The 20,031-nt window shown below is 40.0% G+C and overlaps 1 protein-coding gene across 2 annotated transcripts in view; it reads right to left on the reverse strand.

Moving 5' to 3' along the window:
* The window catches only part of RGS11 (regulator of G protein signaling 11), an 83,769-nt gene extending 64,912 nt beyond the window's left edge, over positions 1-18,857 (reverse strand). The window contains exons 1-2 of one of the 2 annotated variants that reach the window (XM_072119820.1): positions 18,706-18,856; positions 3,714-3,810 (exon numbers count right to left, since the gene is read on the reverse strand). In XM_072119820.1, coding sequence (XP_071975921.1) covers positions 3,714-3,810; positions 18,706-18,768 — 160 coding nt within the window. In that variant the 5' untranslated portion in view covers positions 18,769-18,856. Of the gene's footprint in view, positions 1-3,713; positions 3,811-18,705 lie in introns of both variants that reach the window. The other variant, XM_072119821.1, reaches the window with a different exon arrangement.
* Positions 18,858-20,031: the final 1,174 nt, after the last annotated feature.

The raw sequence follows: 20,031 nt of genomic DNA on the forward strand, positions 1-20,031 counted from the left end.
ACAGTGACTGCACCAGCAGCAGAATAGTGAGTGCAGCTCTTAAGTAACACAGCAGAATTGTGTAATACAATGTGCTGTTACTATCCACCATCTAGTGATATAAATAGCTTCTGAGATGTAGAAATTAAAGCCTATGAATTATTAACAATGTTGACTTGCATGAAATTGTCCGGTTTTCCCAAGAACGAATTATGAAAATAATTAAGACATAAATCACTTCTTATTATCTTCCATTGTACTGGATATCATTGTGATAAAACACTGATAATAAAGTACAAGTCTTTTTCGAGCAGTGTCTCCCCCATTAGGTCCATGTCTGGCCCCTCCCCCTGTATTGTTTACATTGGTCTCAAAGAAATCCCATTGAATACTGAAGTCTATGATTGAGGGGGTGCAGTGGATGGGATCGGCTCTGGAGCATGGGGAGATCTCTACAGCGTGGTCTTCAATAGTTAATACAGAAGACCTCGGATCAGTCTGGTGCCTGATGGGCTATAAGCAAGTCATACATCTATGTTTAAAGGTCTCTCATCGGCTCACAATAATAATATGGATCCCCTTCGGAGAGAGATTGGATTCAAGAAAACCTTATCCACTGACCGTATTGATCTCCACAGGCCATACATGGACATCAAGAAATTAGTGGAGTTTAGGAAATGTCCATGTTTCAGACTGAGGAGGACAACCACTAAGCCCACATATTCACCCTTCTGAACTCAACAGAACAAGCATGGACATCATCATGGACTTAGTAGCAGGATTATCTATGGAATATCAATGCCCAAGGTGTCCACTTGGCTTTAAATCCTTGTGGTTGCCTTCCACAGTCTACACCATGTATTCCATAGAGACTCCTAGTAGTAAGTTCCTCCATTTTCTTGATGTCCATGTTTGTTCTATTGAGGTAAGTAGGGCGAATTTAGGCTTTGTGAACCTTGTGATGGTCCACCACAGTCTACAAGCATGAACAGTGGTGTTCCCTAAAGGCTCCTAGTAGTAAGTCCTCAAATTTCCTTGATGCTCATGTTTGGAGATCTATAGGGTCAGTAGATACTTAAGGTTTTGGAGCCTTGTGGTTTTCCTCCACAATCTACGTACAAAATGGACATTGGTGATCCCTAGAGACTCCTCCTTTTTTTGATGTTGATGTCTTTGCTGTAGAGTAACCAAAAAGCTTATGAAGCCCAAAGAGTCCACCAAGTCTCTAAGGAACACCAATGTCCATGTTGTAGATTTTCAATGACAAATAGAAGGCTCACAAATCCTTAAGTATCCACTGACCCTTTAGATCTCCAAACATGGGCATCAAGGAAATAATACTACACCAGTATTCATGCCTGAAGACTGTAGAGGACCACCATAAGGCTCACAAGTCCAAAAATATCCAACAATCCTATTCACCTCAACAGGCAGGACATAGGCATCAAGAAAATTGGTAATGGGTATTACTAGGACCACACAGAGAACATCAATGTTCATATTAAAGATTGTGAAGGCAACCACTAGGTTTACAAAGCCCAAAGTAACCTTGGACCTTATTGACCTCATCAGGCCTCTATGTAGTCCTCCCCAGCTGAGGTCTACTGTAGACCTGGTTTTACATTATCCTCTTATTTTTCTTCTGTTTCCAAAAATTCCAAAGTTTACTAAAATACACAAAGCTTTCAGTCCCTGTTGCCTTAGGAATCTAACGAGACATTTGATTCTATGGTAGATATCAAACACAGGAGCTTTTCTCTAGACGATCAGTGGCACTTTTTGATGTTGCCGGTTCTTACGAAGCTCCGAAACTCTATTGTGAATAATGTGCAGTCTGGAAAGTAAAACTAAGTACAAACGCACAGTCTCTCCCCCCGTTCTGTGAGAGTCACCACAGTCTTTATACTTGTTATACAAGGTCTACCTGTTCCTAATACATCTCGGATCATAAAACAAGGTGAGGGATCACATTTTACTTCTGCTTCTTATGGGGTAACAGTGGACAAATTCATTCTATACAATAAAAACTTAAAAAATTTATGGGGAAAAAACAAATTGGATAGATTGTGGATATAGGAAACCTAGATGACAACCGACATGGCCGGAATGGGGTTCCTTGAGCCCATCGGCCCTTGAAAAAAGTCACTGGTAGCTTCCAACATGCTTAATATAATAGATAATCCAGATAATCTGAAGAGACGCGTCTGAACATGTGGTGAAGATCCTTCCCTTGGACCAGGGACAATAACGCAGAAAAAATTATTTGAATCCAGGATCAAATGTGCTAGTTAGCTTCCGCCATGGGTTGACTTCTACTGGACCTCTAGGGTCTAGTAATAGGTTGGAGCCTCAACCCACCTGAGAATGTTCTGATACTCTGGTGGACCAGTCCCAAACTAGGTGGACAAAAAATCTTCCATGGAGTGTACAAATTATATATCTTGGATAACTAGTAAATTTTTCCACTGGGGAATTTTAAAAAGTTGGTCAAATGGGTGTAATGGCGACCATATTGGTGTCCAATGGGCTTTATAGATAAATTGGAGCACAAAAACAGATTTTTTAGGAACATGAGAAGTTGAACTTCTGATTACCTACGAGAGGAGGACCTCCCCGTGATGTGTTAGTCAATGTTTCATACAACAAAACTCGCTTCAGTCTGGTGCTCAATCGTCTAAGAAGGTCTTTCAGCAATCGTTGTATTTATGGGGCTTCCATCATCACAAGTTGAGATGTTGTGGACCTCTTCAGACATGGGCATCAAGAAAACAGAGGAACAAACTACTGGGAGCTTTTGGAGAAGATCACTGCCTCTGCTTGGACTATCTTGGAGAACTAACACTTGGCACCTTCATACAATAAAACTCACTTCAGTCTGGTGCTCAATCGTCTAAGAAGGTCTTTCAGCAATCATTGTATTTATGGGGCTTCCATCATCACAAGTTGAGATGTTGTGGACCTCTTCAGACATGGGCATCAAGAAAACAGAGGAACAAACAACTGGGAGCTTTTGGAGAAGATCACTGCCCCTGCTCGGACTATATTGAATAACTAACTCTTGGCATCTCCTACATCTCCCCTTGAGGAGACACCAATTTTTAGAAAAGTCAAGAACCAGATATACTGTGCTCATCCCTATATCTATGGGTGGGGGTTGTGACACCTCCTCATTTCCAATGTCTTATTAATATAACATCTAGAGCTTCCCCAATCCTAAAAAATCCCTCTTTCCCTCAGTTTTCATCACACACACACCAGCTATTTTTGATCTTAGCAGATCTAGATTTAGCTAACGCTAGAGGTTCATGGGAATTTTTCAGAGCCCACTAAGAAAGGCTGAACTTATCAGAAACAAGTCAGAACTACTGGAGCATAAATGTATTCTCACCTAATTATATCATCTCCGAGGACTCCACAGCAGGGATATTTCCAGAAACGGAAGATCTCCAGGAATATTACTAGTGGATGAAACCTGGATCCATAACCTTGATTAGTTCATTCATTTTACCAAATTTTTACAACATTTTTTAAAATTTCAGTTTGGATTCATGAGAACACAGACAACCATTGCCAAGGCCAAAAGTCATCTTCCAATTCTTCACCCAATGTCCTCTGGTAATTTGCCACAGCTCTGCCCATGTCAGTACTGAGACGAAATATAACCCTGACCCGAACCATCCAGAGTAATAACATTCCCAGGACATTCTACATAAAATCACAACCACTGGACTTACCGGTCATGGCGTGTGGAATAACGGTGATCAGCAGGCGCTGGTTTCTCATTTTGATGCCAATATCTGGGTCTTGCATGGCCACAATGAGGCGCTCCATCTAATGTGAGATATTAAAACTATAATTATATAACAAACTAGGATATAACTACTATAATACTGTCCCCTATGTACAGGAATATAATTACTATAATACTGCCCCCTATGTACAGGAATATAACTACTATAATACTGCTCCTATGTACAGGAATATAACTACTATAATACTGCTCCTATGTACAGGAATATAACTACTATAATACTACCCCTTATGTACAGGAATATAACTACTATAATACTGCCCCCTATGTACAAGAATATAACTACTATAATACTGCCCCCTATGTACAAGAATATAACTACTATAATACTGCCCCCTATGTACAAGAATATAACTACTATAATACTGCCCCCTATGTACAAGAATATAACTACTATAATACTGCCCCCTATGTACAAGAATATAACTACTATAATACTGCCCCTATGTACAAGAATATAACTACTATAATACTGCTCCCTATGTACAGGAATATAACTACTATAATACTGCTCCCTATGTACAAGAATATAACTACTATAATACTGCTCCCTATGTACAAGGATATAACTACTATAATACTGCCCCCTATGTACAAGAATATAACCACTATAATACTGCCCCCTATGTACAAGAATATAACTACTATAATACTGACCCCTATGTACAGGAATATAACTACTATAATACTGCCCCCTATGTACAGGAATATAACTACTATAATACTGCCCCCTATGTACAAGAATATAACTACTATAATACTGCCCCCTATGTACAAGAATATAACTACTATAATACTGCCCCTATGTACAAGAATATAACTACTATAATACTGCTCCCTATGTACAGGAATATAACTACTATAATACTGCCCCCTATGTACAAGAATATAACTACTATAATACTGCCCCCTATGTACAAGAATATAACTGCTATAATACTGCCCCCTATGTACAGGAATATAACTACTATAATACTGTCCCCTATGTACAGGAATATAATTGCTATAATACTGCCCCCTATGTACAAGAATATAACTACTATAATACTGCCCCCTATGTACAGGAATATAACTACTATAATACTGCCTCCTATGTACAGGAATATAACTACTATAATACTGCCCCTATGTACAAGAATATAACTACTATAACACTGCCCCCTATGTACAGGAATATAACTACTATAATACTGCCCCCTATGTACAAGAATATAACTACTATAATACTGCCCCCTATGTACAAGAATATAACTACTATAATACTGCCCCCTATGTACAAGAATATAACTACTATAATACTGCCCCCTATGTACAGGAACATAACTACTATAATACTGCCCCCTATGTACAAGAATATAACTACTATAATACTGCCCCCTATGTACAAGAATATAACTACTATAATACTGCCCCCTATGTACAAGAATATAACTACTATAACACTGCCCCCTATGTACAGGAATATAACTACTATAATACTGCCCCCTATGTACAGGAATATAACTACTATAATACTGCTCCTATGTACAGGAATATAACTACTATAATACTGCTCCTATGTACAGGAATATAACTACTATAATACTACCCCCTATGTACAGGAATATAACTACTATAATACTGCCCCCTATGTACAAGAATATAACTACTATAATACTGCCCCCTATGTACAAGAATATAACTACTATAATACTGCCCCCTATGTACAAGAATATAACTACTATAATACTGCCCCCTATGTACAAGAATATAACTACTATAATATTGCCCCCTATGTACAAGAATATAACTACTATAATACTGCCCCTATGTACAAGAATATAACTACTATAATACTGCCCCCTATGTACAAGAATATAACTACTATAATACTGCCCCCTATGTACAGGAATATAACTACTATAATACTGCCCCCTATGTACAAGAATATAACTACTATAATGCTGCCCCCTATGTACAGGAATATAACTACTATAATACTGCCCCTATGTACAAGAATATAAATACTATAATACTGCCCCCTATGTACAAGAATATAACTACTATAATACTGCCCCCTATGTACAAGAATATAACTACTATAATACTGCCCCCTATGTACAGGAATATAACTACTATAATACTGCCCCCTATGTACAGGAATATAGCTACTATAATACCGCCCCCTATGTACAGGAATATAACTACTATAATACTGCCCCCTATGTACAGGAATATAACTACTATAATACTGCCCCCTATGTACAAGAATATAACTACTATAATACTGCCCCCTATGTACAAGAATATAACTACTATAACACTGCCCCCTATGTACAAGAATATAACTGCTATAATACTGCCCCCTATGTACAGGAATATAACTACTATAATACTGTCCCCTATGTACAGGAATATAATTACTATAATACTGCCCCCTATGTACAGGAATATAACTACTATAATACTGCCCCCTATGTACAGGAATATAACTACTATAATACTGCCCCCTATGTACAGGAATATAACTACTATAATACTGCCCCTATGTACAAGAATATAACTACTATAACACTGCCCCCTATGTACAGGAATATAACTACTATAATACTGCCCCCTATGTACAGGAATATAACTACTATAATACTGCCCCCTATGTACAAGAATATAACTACTATAATACTGCCCCCTATGTACAAGAATATAACTACTATAATACTGCCCCCTATGTACAAGAATATAACTACTATAATACTGCCCCCTATGTACAAGAATATAACTACTATAATACTGCCCCCTATGTACAGGAAAATAACTACTATAATACTGCCCCCTATGTACAAGAATATAACTACTATAATACTGCCCCCTATGTACAAGAATATAACTACTATAATACTGCCCCCTATGTACAAGAATATAACTACTATAACACTGCCCCCTATGTACAGGAATATAACTACTATAATACTGCCCCCTATGTACAGGAATATAACTACTATAATACTGCTCCTATGTACAGGAATATAACTACTATAATACTGCTCCTATGTACAGGAATATAACTACTATAATACTACCCCCTATGTACAGGAATATAACTACTATAATACTGCCCCCTATGTACAAGAATATAACTACTATAATACTGCCCCCTATGTACAAGAATATAACTACTATAATACTGCCCCCTATGTACAAGAATATAACTACTATAATACTGCCCCCTATGTAGTGGAATATAACTACTATAATACTGCCCCCTATGTACAAGAATATAACTACTATAATACTGCCCCTATGTACAAGAATATAACTACTATAATACTGCTCCCTATGTACAGGAATATAACTACTATAATACTGCTCCCTATGTACAAGAATATAACTACTATAATACTGCTCCCTATGTACAAGAATATAACTACTATAATACTGCCCCCTATGTACAAGAATATAATTACTATAATACTGCCCCCTATGTACAAGAATATAACTACTATAATACTGCCCCCTATGTACAGGAATATAACTACTATAATACTGCCCCCTATGTACAGGAATATAACTACTATAATACTGCCCCCTATGTACAAGAATATAACTACTATAATACTGCCCCCTTATGTACAGGAATATAACTACTATAATACTGCCCCTTATGTACAAGAATATAACTACTATAATACTTCCCCCTATGTACAAGAATATAACTACTATAATACTGCCCCCTATGTACAAGAATATAACTACTATAATACTGCCCCTATGTACAAGAATATAACTACTATAATACTGCTCCCTATGTACAGGAATATAACTACTATAATACTGCTCCCTATGTACAAGAATATAACTACTATAATACTGCTCCCTATGTACAAGGATATAACTTCTATAATACTGCCCCCTATGTACAAGAATATAATTACTATAATACTGCCCCCTATGTACAAGAATATAACTACTATAATACTGCCCCCTATGTACAGGAATATAACTACTATAATACTGCCCCCTATGTACAAGAATATAACTACTATAATACTTCCCCCTATGTACAGGAATATAACTACTATAATACTGCCCCCTATGTACAGGAATATAACTACTATAATACTGCCCCCTATGTACAAGAATATAACTACTATAATACTGCCCCCTATGTACAAGAATATAACTACTATAATACTGCCCCCTATGTACAAGAATATAACTACTATAATACTGCCCCCTGTGTACAAGAATATAACTGCTATAATACTGCCCCCTATGTACAAGAATATAACTACTATAATACTGCCCCCTATATACAAGACTATAACTACTATAATACTGTCCTCTATGTACAAGAATATAACTACTATAATAGTGCCCCCTATGTACAAGAATATAACTACTATAATACTGCCCCCTATGTACAAGAATATAACTACTATAATACTGCCCCCTATGTACAAGAATATAACTACTATAATACTGCCTCCTATGTACAAGAATATAACTACTATAATACTGCCCCCTATGTCCAAGAATATAACTACTATAATACTGCCCCCTATGTACAAGAATATAACTACTATAATACTGTCCCCTGTGTACAAGAATATAACTACTATATTACTGTCACCTATGTACAGGAATATAACTACTATAATACTGCCCCCTATGTACAGGAATATAACTACTATAATACTGTCACCTATGTACAGGAATATAACTACTATAATACTGCCCCCTATGTACAGGAATATAACTACTATAATACTGCCCCCTATGTACAGGAATATAACTACTATAATACTGCCCCCTATGTACAAGAATATAACTACTATAATACTGCCCCCTATGTACAAGAATATAACTACTATAATACTGCCCCCTATGTACAGGAATATAACTACTATAATACTGCCCCTATGTACAGGAATATAACTACTATAATACTACCCCCTATGTACAGGAATATAATTACTATAATACTGTCCCCTATGTACAGGAATATAACTACTATAATACTGCCCCCTTATGTACAGGAATATAACTACTATAATACTGCCCCTTATGTACAAGAATATAACTACTATAATACTTCCCCCTATGTACAAGAATATAACTACTATAATACTGCCCCCTATGTACAAGAATATAACTACTATAATACTGCCCCTATGTACAAGAATATAACTACTATAATACTGCTCCCTATGTACAGGAATATAACTACTATAATACTGCTCCCTATGTACAAGAATATAACTACTATAATACTGCTCCCTATGTACAAGGATATAACTTCTATAATACTGCCCCCTATGTACAAGAATATAATTACTATAATACTGTCCCCTATGTACAAGAATATAACTACTATAATACTGCCCCCTATGTACAGGAATATAACTACTATAATACTGCCCCCTATGTACAAGAATATAACTACTATAATACTTCCCCCTATGTACAGGAATATAACTACTATAATACTGCCCCCTATGTACAGGAATATAACTACTATAATACTGCCCCCTATGTACAAGAATATAACTACTATAATACTGCCCCCTATGTACAAGAATATAACTACTATAATACTGCCCCCTATGTACAAGAATATAACTACTATAATACTGCCCCCTGTGTACAAGAATATAACTGCTATAATACTGCCCCCTATGTACAAGAATATAACTACTATAATACTGCCCCCTATATACAAGACTATAACTACTATAATACTGTCCTCTATGTACAAGAATATAACTACTATAATAGTGCCCCCTATGTACAAGAATATAACTACTATAATACTGCCCCCTATGTACAAGAATATAACTACTATAATACTGCCCCCTATGTACAAGAATAGAAGTAGAATAGGTCCCGAGGGATGAAAATGGATTCCGGACCTGCCTGACGAAGGCTCCGGTCCGGAGCAGAAACGCGTTGCAACTTTTTTAAAAAATAAAATTAGTCGTTTATTCCTCTGAATGACATATTGAGTCGGAATCAATATCACAAGGATAGCGCCGGTCCGGAATCCATTTTCATCCCTCGGGACCTATTCTACTTTTATCTACACGCCCCCGGGATCCTGGTCCTGTGCAAATTGGAGCGTGATCTACTACGACCGGCAGCTTGGATCCACACATGTGATAAGCCCTCTTGTACCATCGACCAGGTGAGAGTCCACTATACCTTTAGTGTACACACACCAATTTACCTACAATAATACACGAGGTTGCGCTCCTCCGTTTCTCTTCCTTTATATCTTTTTCAAACGGGGCAACTTGGAGTTTCTCTGAGCTCCCCCGTTCCAGGGCAGTTGATCTATGTACAAGAATATAACTACTATAATACTGCCTCCTATGTACAAGAATATAACTACTATAATACTGCCCCCTATGTCCAAGAATATAACTACTATAATACTGCCCCCTATGTACAAGAATATAACTACTATAATACTGTCCCCTGTGTACAAGAATATAACTACTATATTACTGTCACCTATGTACAGGAATATAACTACTATAATACTGCCCCCTATGTACAGGAATATAACTACTATAATACTGTCACCTATGTACAGGAATATAACTACTATAATACTGCCCCCTATGTACAGGAATATAACTACTATAATACTGCCCCCTATGTACAGGAATATAACTACTATAATACTGCCCCCTATGTACAAGAATATAACTACTATAATACTGCCCCCTATGTACAAGAATATAACTACTATAATACTGCCCCCTATGTACAGGAATATAACTACTATAATACTGCCCCTATGTACAGGAATATAACTACTATAATACTACCCCCTATGTACAGGAATATAATTACTATAATACTGTCCCCTATGTACAAGAATATAACTACTATAATACTGCCCCCTATGTACAAGAATATAACTACTATAATACTGCCCCCTATGTACAAGAATATAACTACTATAATACTGCCTCCTATGTACAAGAATATAACTACTATAATACTGCCCCCTATGTCCAAGAATATAACTACTATAATACTGCCCCCTATGTACAAGAATATAACTACTATAATACTGTCCCCTGTGTACAAGAATATAACTACTATATTACTGTCACCTATGTACAGGAATATAACTACTATAATACTGCCCCCTATGTACAGGAATATAACTACTATAATACTGTCACCTATGTACAGGAATATAACTACTATAATACTGCCCCCTATGTACAGGAATATAACTACTATAATACTGCCCCCTATGTACAGGAATATAACTACTATAATACTGCCCCCTATGTACAAGAATATAACTACTATAATACTGCCCCCTATGTACAAGAATATAACTACTATAATACTGCCCCCTATGTACAGGAATATAACTACTATAATACTGCCCCTATGTACAGGAATATAACTACTATAATACTACCCCCTATGTACAGGAATATAATTACTATAATACTGTCCCCTATGTACAAGAATATAACTACTATAATACTGCCCCCTATGTACAAGAATATAACTACTATAATACTGCCCCCTATGTACAAGAATATAACTACTATAATACTGCCCCTATGTACAAGAATATAACTACTATAATACTGCCCCCTATGTACAAGAATATAACTACTATAATACTGCCCCCTATATACAGGAATATAACTACTATAATACTGCCCCCTATGTACAAGAATATAACTACTATAATACTGCCCCCTATGTACAGGAATATAACTACTATAATACTGCCCCTATGTACAGGAATATAACTACTATAATACTACCCCCTATGTACAGGAATATAATTACTATAATACTGTCCCCTATGTACAAGAATATAACTACTATAATACTGCCCCCTATGTACAAGAATATAACTACTATAATACTGCCCCCTATGTACAAGAATATAACTACTATAATACTGCCCCTATGTACAAGAATATAACTACTATAATACTGCCCCCTATGTACAAGAATATAACTACTATAATACTGCCCCCTATATACAGGAATATAACTACTATATTACTGCCCCCTATGTACAAGAATATAACTACTATAATACTGCCCCCTATGTACAAGAATATAACTACTATAATACTGCCCCCTATGTACAAGAATATAACTACTATAATACTGCCCCCTATGTACAAGAATATAACTACTATAATACTGCCCCCTGTGTACAAGAATATAACTGCTATAATACTGCCCCCTATGTACAAGAATATAACTACTATAATACTGCCCCCTATATACAAGACTATAACTACTATAATACTGTCCTCTATGTACAAGAATATAACTACTATAATAGTGCCCCCTATGTACAAGAATATAACTACTATAATACTGCCCCCTATGTACAAGAATATAACTACTATAATACTGCCCCCTATGTACAAGAATATAACTACTATAATACTGCCCCCTATGTCCAAGAATATAACTACTATAATACTGCCCCCTATGTACAAGAATATAACTACTATAATACTGTCCCCTGTGTACAAGAATATAACTACTATATTACTGTCACCTATGTACAGGAATATAACTACTATAATACTGCCCCCTATGTACAGGAATATAACTACTATAATACTGTCACCTATGTACAGGAATATAACTACTATAATACTGCCCCCTATGTACAGGAATATAACTACTATAATACTGCCCCCTATGTACAGGAATATAACTACTATAATACTGCCCCCTATGTACAAGAATATAACTACTATAATACTGCCCCCTATGTACAAGAATATAACTACTATAATACTGCCCCCTATGTACAGGAATATAACTACTATAATACTGCCCCTATGTACAGGAATATAACTACTATAATACTACCCCCTATGTACAGGAATATAATTACTATAATACTGTCCCCTATGTACAAGAATATAACTACTATAATACTGCCCCCTATGTACAAGAATATAACTACTATAATACTGCCCCCTATGTACAAGAATATAACTACTATAATACTGCCCCTATGTACAAGAATATAACTACTATAATACTGCCCCCTATGTACAAGAATATAACTACTATAATACTGCCCCCTATGTACAGGAATATAACTACTATATTACTGCCCCCTATGTACAAGAATATAACTACTATAATACTGCCCCCTATGTACAAGAATATAACTACTATAATACTGCCCCCTATGTACAAGAATATAACTACTATAATACTGCCCCTATGTACAAGAATATAACTACTATAATACTGCCTCCTATGTACAAGAATATACCTACTATAATACTGCCCCCTATGTACAAGAATATAACTACTATAATACTGCCCCCTATGTACAAGAATATAACTACTATAATACTGCCCCCTATGTACAAGAATATAACTACTATAATACTGCTCCCTATGTACAGGAATATAACTACTATAATACTGTCCCCTATGTACAAGAATATAACTACTATAATACTGCCCCCTATGTACAGGAATATAACTACTATAATACTGCCCCCTATGTACAAGAATATAACTACTATAATACTGCCCCCTATGTACAAGAATATAACTACTATAATACTGCCCCTATGTACAGGAGTATAACTACTATAATACTGCCCCTATGTACAGGAGTATAACTACTATAATACTGCCCCCTATGTACAGGAATATAACTACTATAATACTTCCCCCTATGTACAAGAATATAACTACTATAATACTGTCCCCTATGTACAGGAATATAACTACTATAATACTGCCTCCTATGTACAGGAATATAACTACTATAATACTGCCCCCTATGTACAGGAATATAACTACTATAATACTGCCCCCTATGTACAGGAATATAACTACTATAATACTGCCCCCTATGTACAGGAATATAACTACTATAATACTGCCCCCTATGTACAGGAATATAACTACTATAATACTGCCCCCTATGTACAAGAATATAACTACTATAATACTGCCCCCTATGTACAAGAATATAACTACTATAATACTGTTCCCTATGTACAGGAATATAACTACTATAATACTGCCCCCTATGTACAGTAATATAACTACTATAATACTACCCCCTATGTACAAGAATATAACTACTATAATACTGCCCCCCTATGTACAGGAATATAACTACTATAATACTGCCCCCTAAGTACAAGAATATAACTACTATAATACTGCCCCCTATGTACAGGAATATAACTACTATAATACTGCCCCCTATGTACAGGAATATAACTACTATAATACTGCCCCCTATGTACAGGACTATAACTACTATAATACTGCCCCCTATGTACTGTATCGTGGGTGATACAGTCTGCTGAGCTGTGTATCTAATCCCATCATGTGTGATACAGTCTGCTGAGCTGTGTATCTAATCCCATCATGTGTGATACAGTCTTCTGAGCTGTGTATCTAATCCCATTGTGTGTGATACAGTCTGCTGAGCTGTGTATCTAATCCCATCATGTGTGATACAGTCTGCTGAGCTGTGTATCTAATCCCATCATGTGTGATACAGTCTGCTGAGCTGTGTATCTAATCCCATCATGTGTGATACAGTTTGCTGAGCTGTGTATCTAATCCCATCATGTGTGATACAGTCTGCTGAGCTGTGTATCTAATCCCATCATGTGTGATACAGTCTGCTGAGCTGTGTATCTAATCCCATCATGTGTGATACAGTTTGCTGAGCTGTGTATCTAATCCCATCATGTGTGATACAGTCTGCTGAGCTGTGTATCTAATCCCATCATGTGTGATACAGTCTGCTGAGCTGTGTATCTAATCCCATCATGTGTGATACAGTTTGCTGAGCTGTGTATCTGCGCCCAGTCTTCAGAGTTGGTGTATCTAAGCACATGACATGTGATACATCCCCCAGCATGCATTGTGCAGCCACACCTGGGGGTTTTGTGTTGATGGTCTTGAAGACGTCTTGTGAATATTTGGATGTAATCAGACGTCTTCTCCCTCCTCCTCCCTGTGTTTGGTTTCTTGCAGAGAACAGATGGAGGGAGTCTCGCCCGCACTCCGCTAAAATCTATAATAGGCTCTATACAGTGTAAACACCAGGGTGCTGGGCCGCCATGTCTGCCTCAGGAAAGCTGGGTGATGACCAATGTGCCCATCACAATTGTCACCCAGCTTTCCTAGACTCCTGAATGAAAAACAACAGTGCTGAAGATCAAGGTGCTGGGATTGAGGTGGTGCTTGGGTGTGACAGGTGCAGGGATTAGATGGGTGCGGGGTCTGGAGGGGATGGTAGGGGTGATATTAGGTGGGATGGGGGTGATAGGAGAGGGGATGGTAGGGGTGATATTAGGTGGGATGGGGGTGATAGGAGAGGGGATGGTAGGGTTAATAGTAGAGGCAATGGTAGGAGTGATAGTAGAGGCAATGGCAGGAGTGGGAGTGATAGTAGAGGGGAAGCTTGGGGTGATATATTGGGCGGGATGGTAGGGGTGATAGTAGAGGGGATGGTAGAGGTGATAGTAGAGGGGATGGTAGGGGTGATAGTAGAGGGGATGGTAGAGGTGATAGTAGAGGGGATGGTAGAGGTGATAGTAGAGGGGATGGTAGAGGTGATAGTAGAGGGGATGGTAGGGGTGATAGTAGAGGGGATGGTAGGGGTGATAGTAGAGGGGATGGTAGGGGTGATAGTAGAGGGGATGGTAGAGGTGATAGTAGAGGGGATGGTAGAGGTGATAGTAGAGGGGATGGTAGAGGTGATAGTAGAGGGGATGGTAGGGGTGATAGTAGAGGGGATGGTAGGGGTGATAGTAGAGGGGATGGTAGGGGTGATAGTAGAGGGGATGGTAGAGGTGATAGTAGAGGGGATGGTAGAGGTGATAGTAGAGGGGATGGTAGGGGTGATAGTAGAGGGGATGGTAGGGGTGATAGTAGAGGGGATGGTAGGGGTGATAGTAGAGGGGAAGCTTGGGGTGATATATTGGGCGGGATGGTAGGGGTGATAGTAGAGGGGATGGTAGAGGTGATAGTAGAGGGGATGGTAGAGGTGATAGTAGAGGGGATGGTAGGGGTGATAGTAGAGGGGATGGTAGAGGTGATAGTAGAGGGGATGGTAGGGGTGATAGTAGAGGGGATGGTAGAGGTGATAGTAGAGGGGATGGTAGAGGTGATAGTAGAGGGGATGGTAGAGGTGATAGTAGAGGGGATGGTAGGGGTGATAGTAGAGGGGATGGTAGGGGTGATAGTAGAGGGGATGGTAGAGGTGATAGTAGAGGGGATGGTAGGGGTGATAGTAGAGGGGATGGTAGGGGTGATAGTAGAGGGGATGGTAGGGGTGATAGTAGAGGGGAAGCTTGGGGTGATATATTGGGCGGGATGGTAGGGGTGATAGTAGAGGGGATGGTAGAGGTGATAGTAGAGGGGATGGTAGAGGTGATAGTAGAGGGGATGGTAGGGGTGATAGTAGAGGGGATGGTAGGGGTGATAGTAGAGGGGATGGTAGGGGTGATAGTAGAGGGGATGGTAGGGGTGATAGTAGAGGGGAAGCTTGGGGTGATATATTGGGCGGGATGGTAGGGGTGATAGTAGAGGGGATGGTAGAGGTGATAGTAGAGGGGATGGTAGAGGTGATAGTAGAGGGGATGGTAGGGGTGATAGTAGAGGGGATGGTAGGGGTGATAGTAGAGGGGATGGTAGGGGTGACAGTAGAGGGGATGGTAGAGGTGATAGTAGAGGGGATGGTAGGGGTGGTAGTAGAGGGGATGGTAGGGGTGATAGTAGAGGGGATGGTAGAGGTGATAGTAGAGGGGATGGTAGGGGTGATAGTAGAGGGGATGGTAGGGGTGATTGTAGAGGGGATGGTATGGTGATAGTAGAGGGGATGGTAGGGGTGATAGTAGAGGGGATGGTAGGGGTGATAGTAGAGGGGATGGTAGGGGTGATAGTAGAGGGGATGGTAGAGGTGATAGTAGAGGGGATGGTAGAGGTGATAGTAGAGGGGATGGTAGAGGTGATAGTAGAGGGGATGGTAGAGGTGATAGTAGAGGGGATGGTAGAGGTGATAGTAGAGGGGATGGTAGGGGTGATAGTAGAGGGGATGGTAGGGGTGATAGTAGAGGGCATGGTAGAGAAGATGATGGTGTGACTGTGACAGGGTATATGGTGTTGAAGGTAGAAGAGATAATAGGGTAATGATGGAGAGGATGGTGAAAGAGATGATGGGGGTGATGGTGGAGGACTCTTGTAGAGGGGATGATGACAAACGGGATGTTTGGGGTAATGGTAGAAGGGTTAATGGGGTCATGGTAGAGACAGTCGTAAAGGACATGATGGAGGAGATGATGGGGGTGATGGTAGAGGGGTTAGTGGAGCAGATGATGTGGGAATTGGTACAGAAGATGATGGGAGTGATGGTAGATGGGATAGTGGAGCAGATGTTGTGGGTGATGGTACAGGAGATGATGGGGGTGATGGAAGAGGGCATAGTGGAGCAGATGATGAGGGTGATGGTACAGGAGATGATGGGGGTGATGGTAGGGGAAATAGTAGAGCAGATAATGTGGGTGATGGTACAGGAGATGATGGGGGTGATGGTAGGGGGGGATAGTGGAGCCGATGATGTGGGTGATGGTACAGGAGATGATGAGGGTGATGGTAGAAGGGATAATGGGGTCATGGTAGAGACGGTGGTAAAGGTCATGATAGAGCAGATGATGAGGGTGATGGTAGAGGGGTTAGTGGAGCAGATGATGGGGGTGATGGTGGAGGAGATGATGGGGATGATGGTAGAAGGGATAGTGGAGCGGATGATGGGGGTGATGGTAGAAGGGATAGTGGAGCAGATGATGTAGGTAATGATACAGAAGATGATGGGGGTGATGGTAGAGGGGATAGTGGAGCATATGATGTTGGTGATGTTACAGAAGATGATGGGGGTGATGGTAGAAGGGATAGTTGAGCATATGATTAGGGTGTTGGTACAGGAGATGATGAGGGTGATGGTACAGGAGATGATGAGGGTGATTGTAGAAGGGATAGTGGAGCATATTTTGAGGGTGATGGTACAGAAGATGATGAGGGTGATGGTACAGGAGATGATGAGGGTGATGGTACAGGAGATGATGAGGGTGATGGTAGAGGGGATAGTGGAGCATATTTTGAGGGTGATGGTACTGGAGATTATGGGGGTGATGGTAGAAGGGATAGTTGAGCATATGATTAGGGTGTTGGTACAGGAGATGATGAGGGTGATGGTACAGGAGATGATGAGGATGAAGGTAGAAGGGATAGTGGAGCATATTTTGAGGGTGATGGTACAGAAGATGATGAGGGTGATGGTAGAGCCGCGCTCCATTACATCCTCATCAGTGCAGATTCCATTCTTCTATATATAACTCTCTTTATCTGGGAATTTGCTACAAATGAACGTGTGTCCTGATGTAACTCAGCAGCCGAGCGCTCATTATCCTGGCGGGGGACAGCCGCAGCCCAGTGCTCACAGATGTAGCAGAGCCGAGCGCGCACATCACAGCTACTCTCCTCCTCTCTATCAGGATGTGACCCTTACATGGGACTGCCTGTCATCACTGGACCAGGACCTGCTTGTACACTGGACAGTTATGTTACTCATGGTTTAACATAGGACTGCCTTATGTTACCCCCCCCCCCCCCCCATAGTACCTATGTTTTACATGGGACTGCAGGTAATGCTACAAATTAACTTATCCTGACTTGCCTGCTGTTTGTACTTTTACATAGGACTGCTTGGAATACGATGACAAATCTATCCCAGTCTACAATGAGTTACACAACACATTCAGCTCTGCTACACGCAGAGTTTGTCAGGTCCCGGAGCGCTGACATGCGGGAGCGCCCTGCACATCTGTCTGCTGCTGGAATACAAGGAGTTAACCCCGCCTGTCCCCCGCAGACCTTACCTTGGTCAGACATGACATCTGGACTTTGTAGTTCTTCCCCTGCTGCAGGTTATTGATGGTCATGATGAAGATGATGATGATGGGGAGGACGCGGCGCTGTGTGTCACCCACTGGCTGAGCTGAGGCTTCTGTATGGACTGGGGAGATGGATGGGAGCAGCCGCTCCTGCTATGTTTACCGCCACCTAGTGGGCAGATGGGAGAATGCAAGTCCAGTGATACAACATCAGCCCTGCTACATCTGTATCTCCTCCACCTACATCACATGTATTAGGTAAGTACTTACCCCTGTGCTACACACACCCAGCTCCAGCGCCGCATAGGCCATTGCTGATATCCTTGGTTTTCGATGGCAATCAATGGGTTAATGACAGTATCCCTGGTGGACTAGGGCAAAGAAGAGATTAATGTAAGAATTCCTGGTGGCAAGCAGAGCAAGAACCAGCTCAATGCAGAGTGCTAAGAACACAGCAGTGTAAGGACACACCCTAGTACTGAAGTATCACAGAATAGTTTCATATATCACAGTCCTGCTGCTACTAACAACATATACAAAGGTTTAATTACACAATTCTCCAGGGACAGTACATAGCACTGGCTGCAGGGAACACAGAGCAAAACCAGTGTGAGGACAAGCCCCTAGTACTACAAACCTGAAAGACAAATCCATATATCGAAGTTCTGCTGCTACTAACAACAAAGGTCTGATTACACATCTCTCCAGGGACAAAACTCAACACTGGCTGCACGGAGCACAGAGCACAGCAGTGTGAGGACACATCCCTAATGGCACTATTACAAAATATAAATCCATGTTTCACAGTCCTGCTGCTAGTAACAACATACACAAAGGTCTGATTACACATTTCTCCAGGGACAATACCTAACACTGGAGGCAAAGAGCACAGATCACAGCAGTGTGAGGACACATACCCTGTACACTTACAGCAGCTACACTCCAGGAATATAAATCCATATATCACAGTCCAGCTGCTACTAACAGCATACACTAAGGTCTGATTATACATCTCTCCAGGGATAATACATACGTCTCTGTGGTTATACCTGCTGAAAGTTTCCCTTACAGGGGTTCTTCATTCATAGCAAGTTAGGACCTCACAGGATAGGGCCTAACTTGCTTATCAGTAGGGGTCTTAGTAATGGGACCCCCACAGATCTCGAGAATGGGGTCAATTGCTCTATTCATCTCTATGGCACGGAGAAGCCGGCACATGCACAACGGACCCTCCTTCTCAAGATCCATTGGGGTTCCATCACTGAGACCCCCAGGGACCATCCAGTTAGGCCAGTTAACTTGCTATGACTG

The sequence above is a fragment of the Engystomops pustulosus genome, chromosome 8 (assembly GCF_040894005.1).
Source record: "Engystomops pustulosus chromosome 8, aEngPut4.maternal, whole genome shotgun sequence".
Lineage (NCBI taxonomy): Eukaryota > Metazoa > Chordata > Amphibia > Anura > Leptodactylidae > Engystomops > Engystomops pustulosus.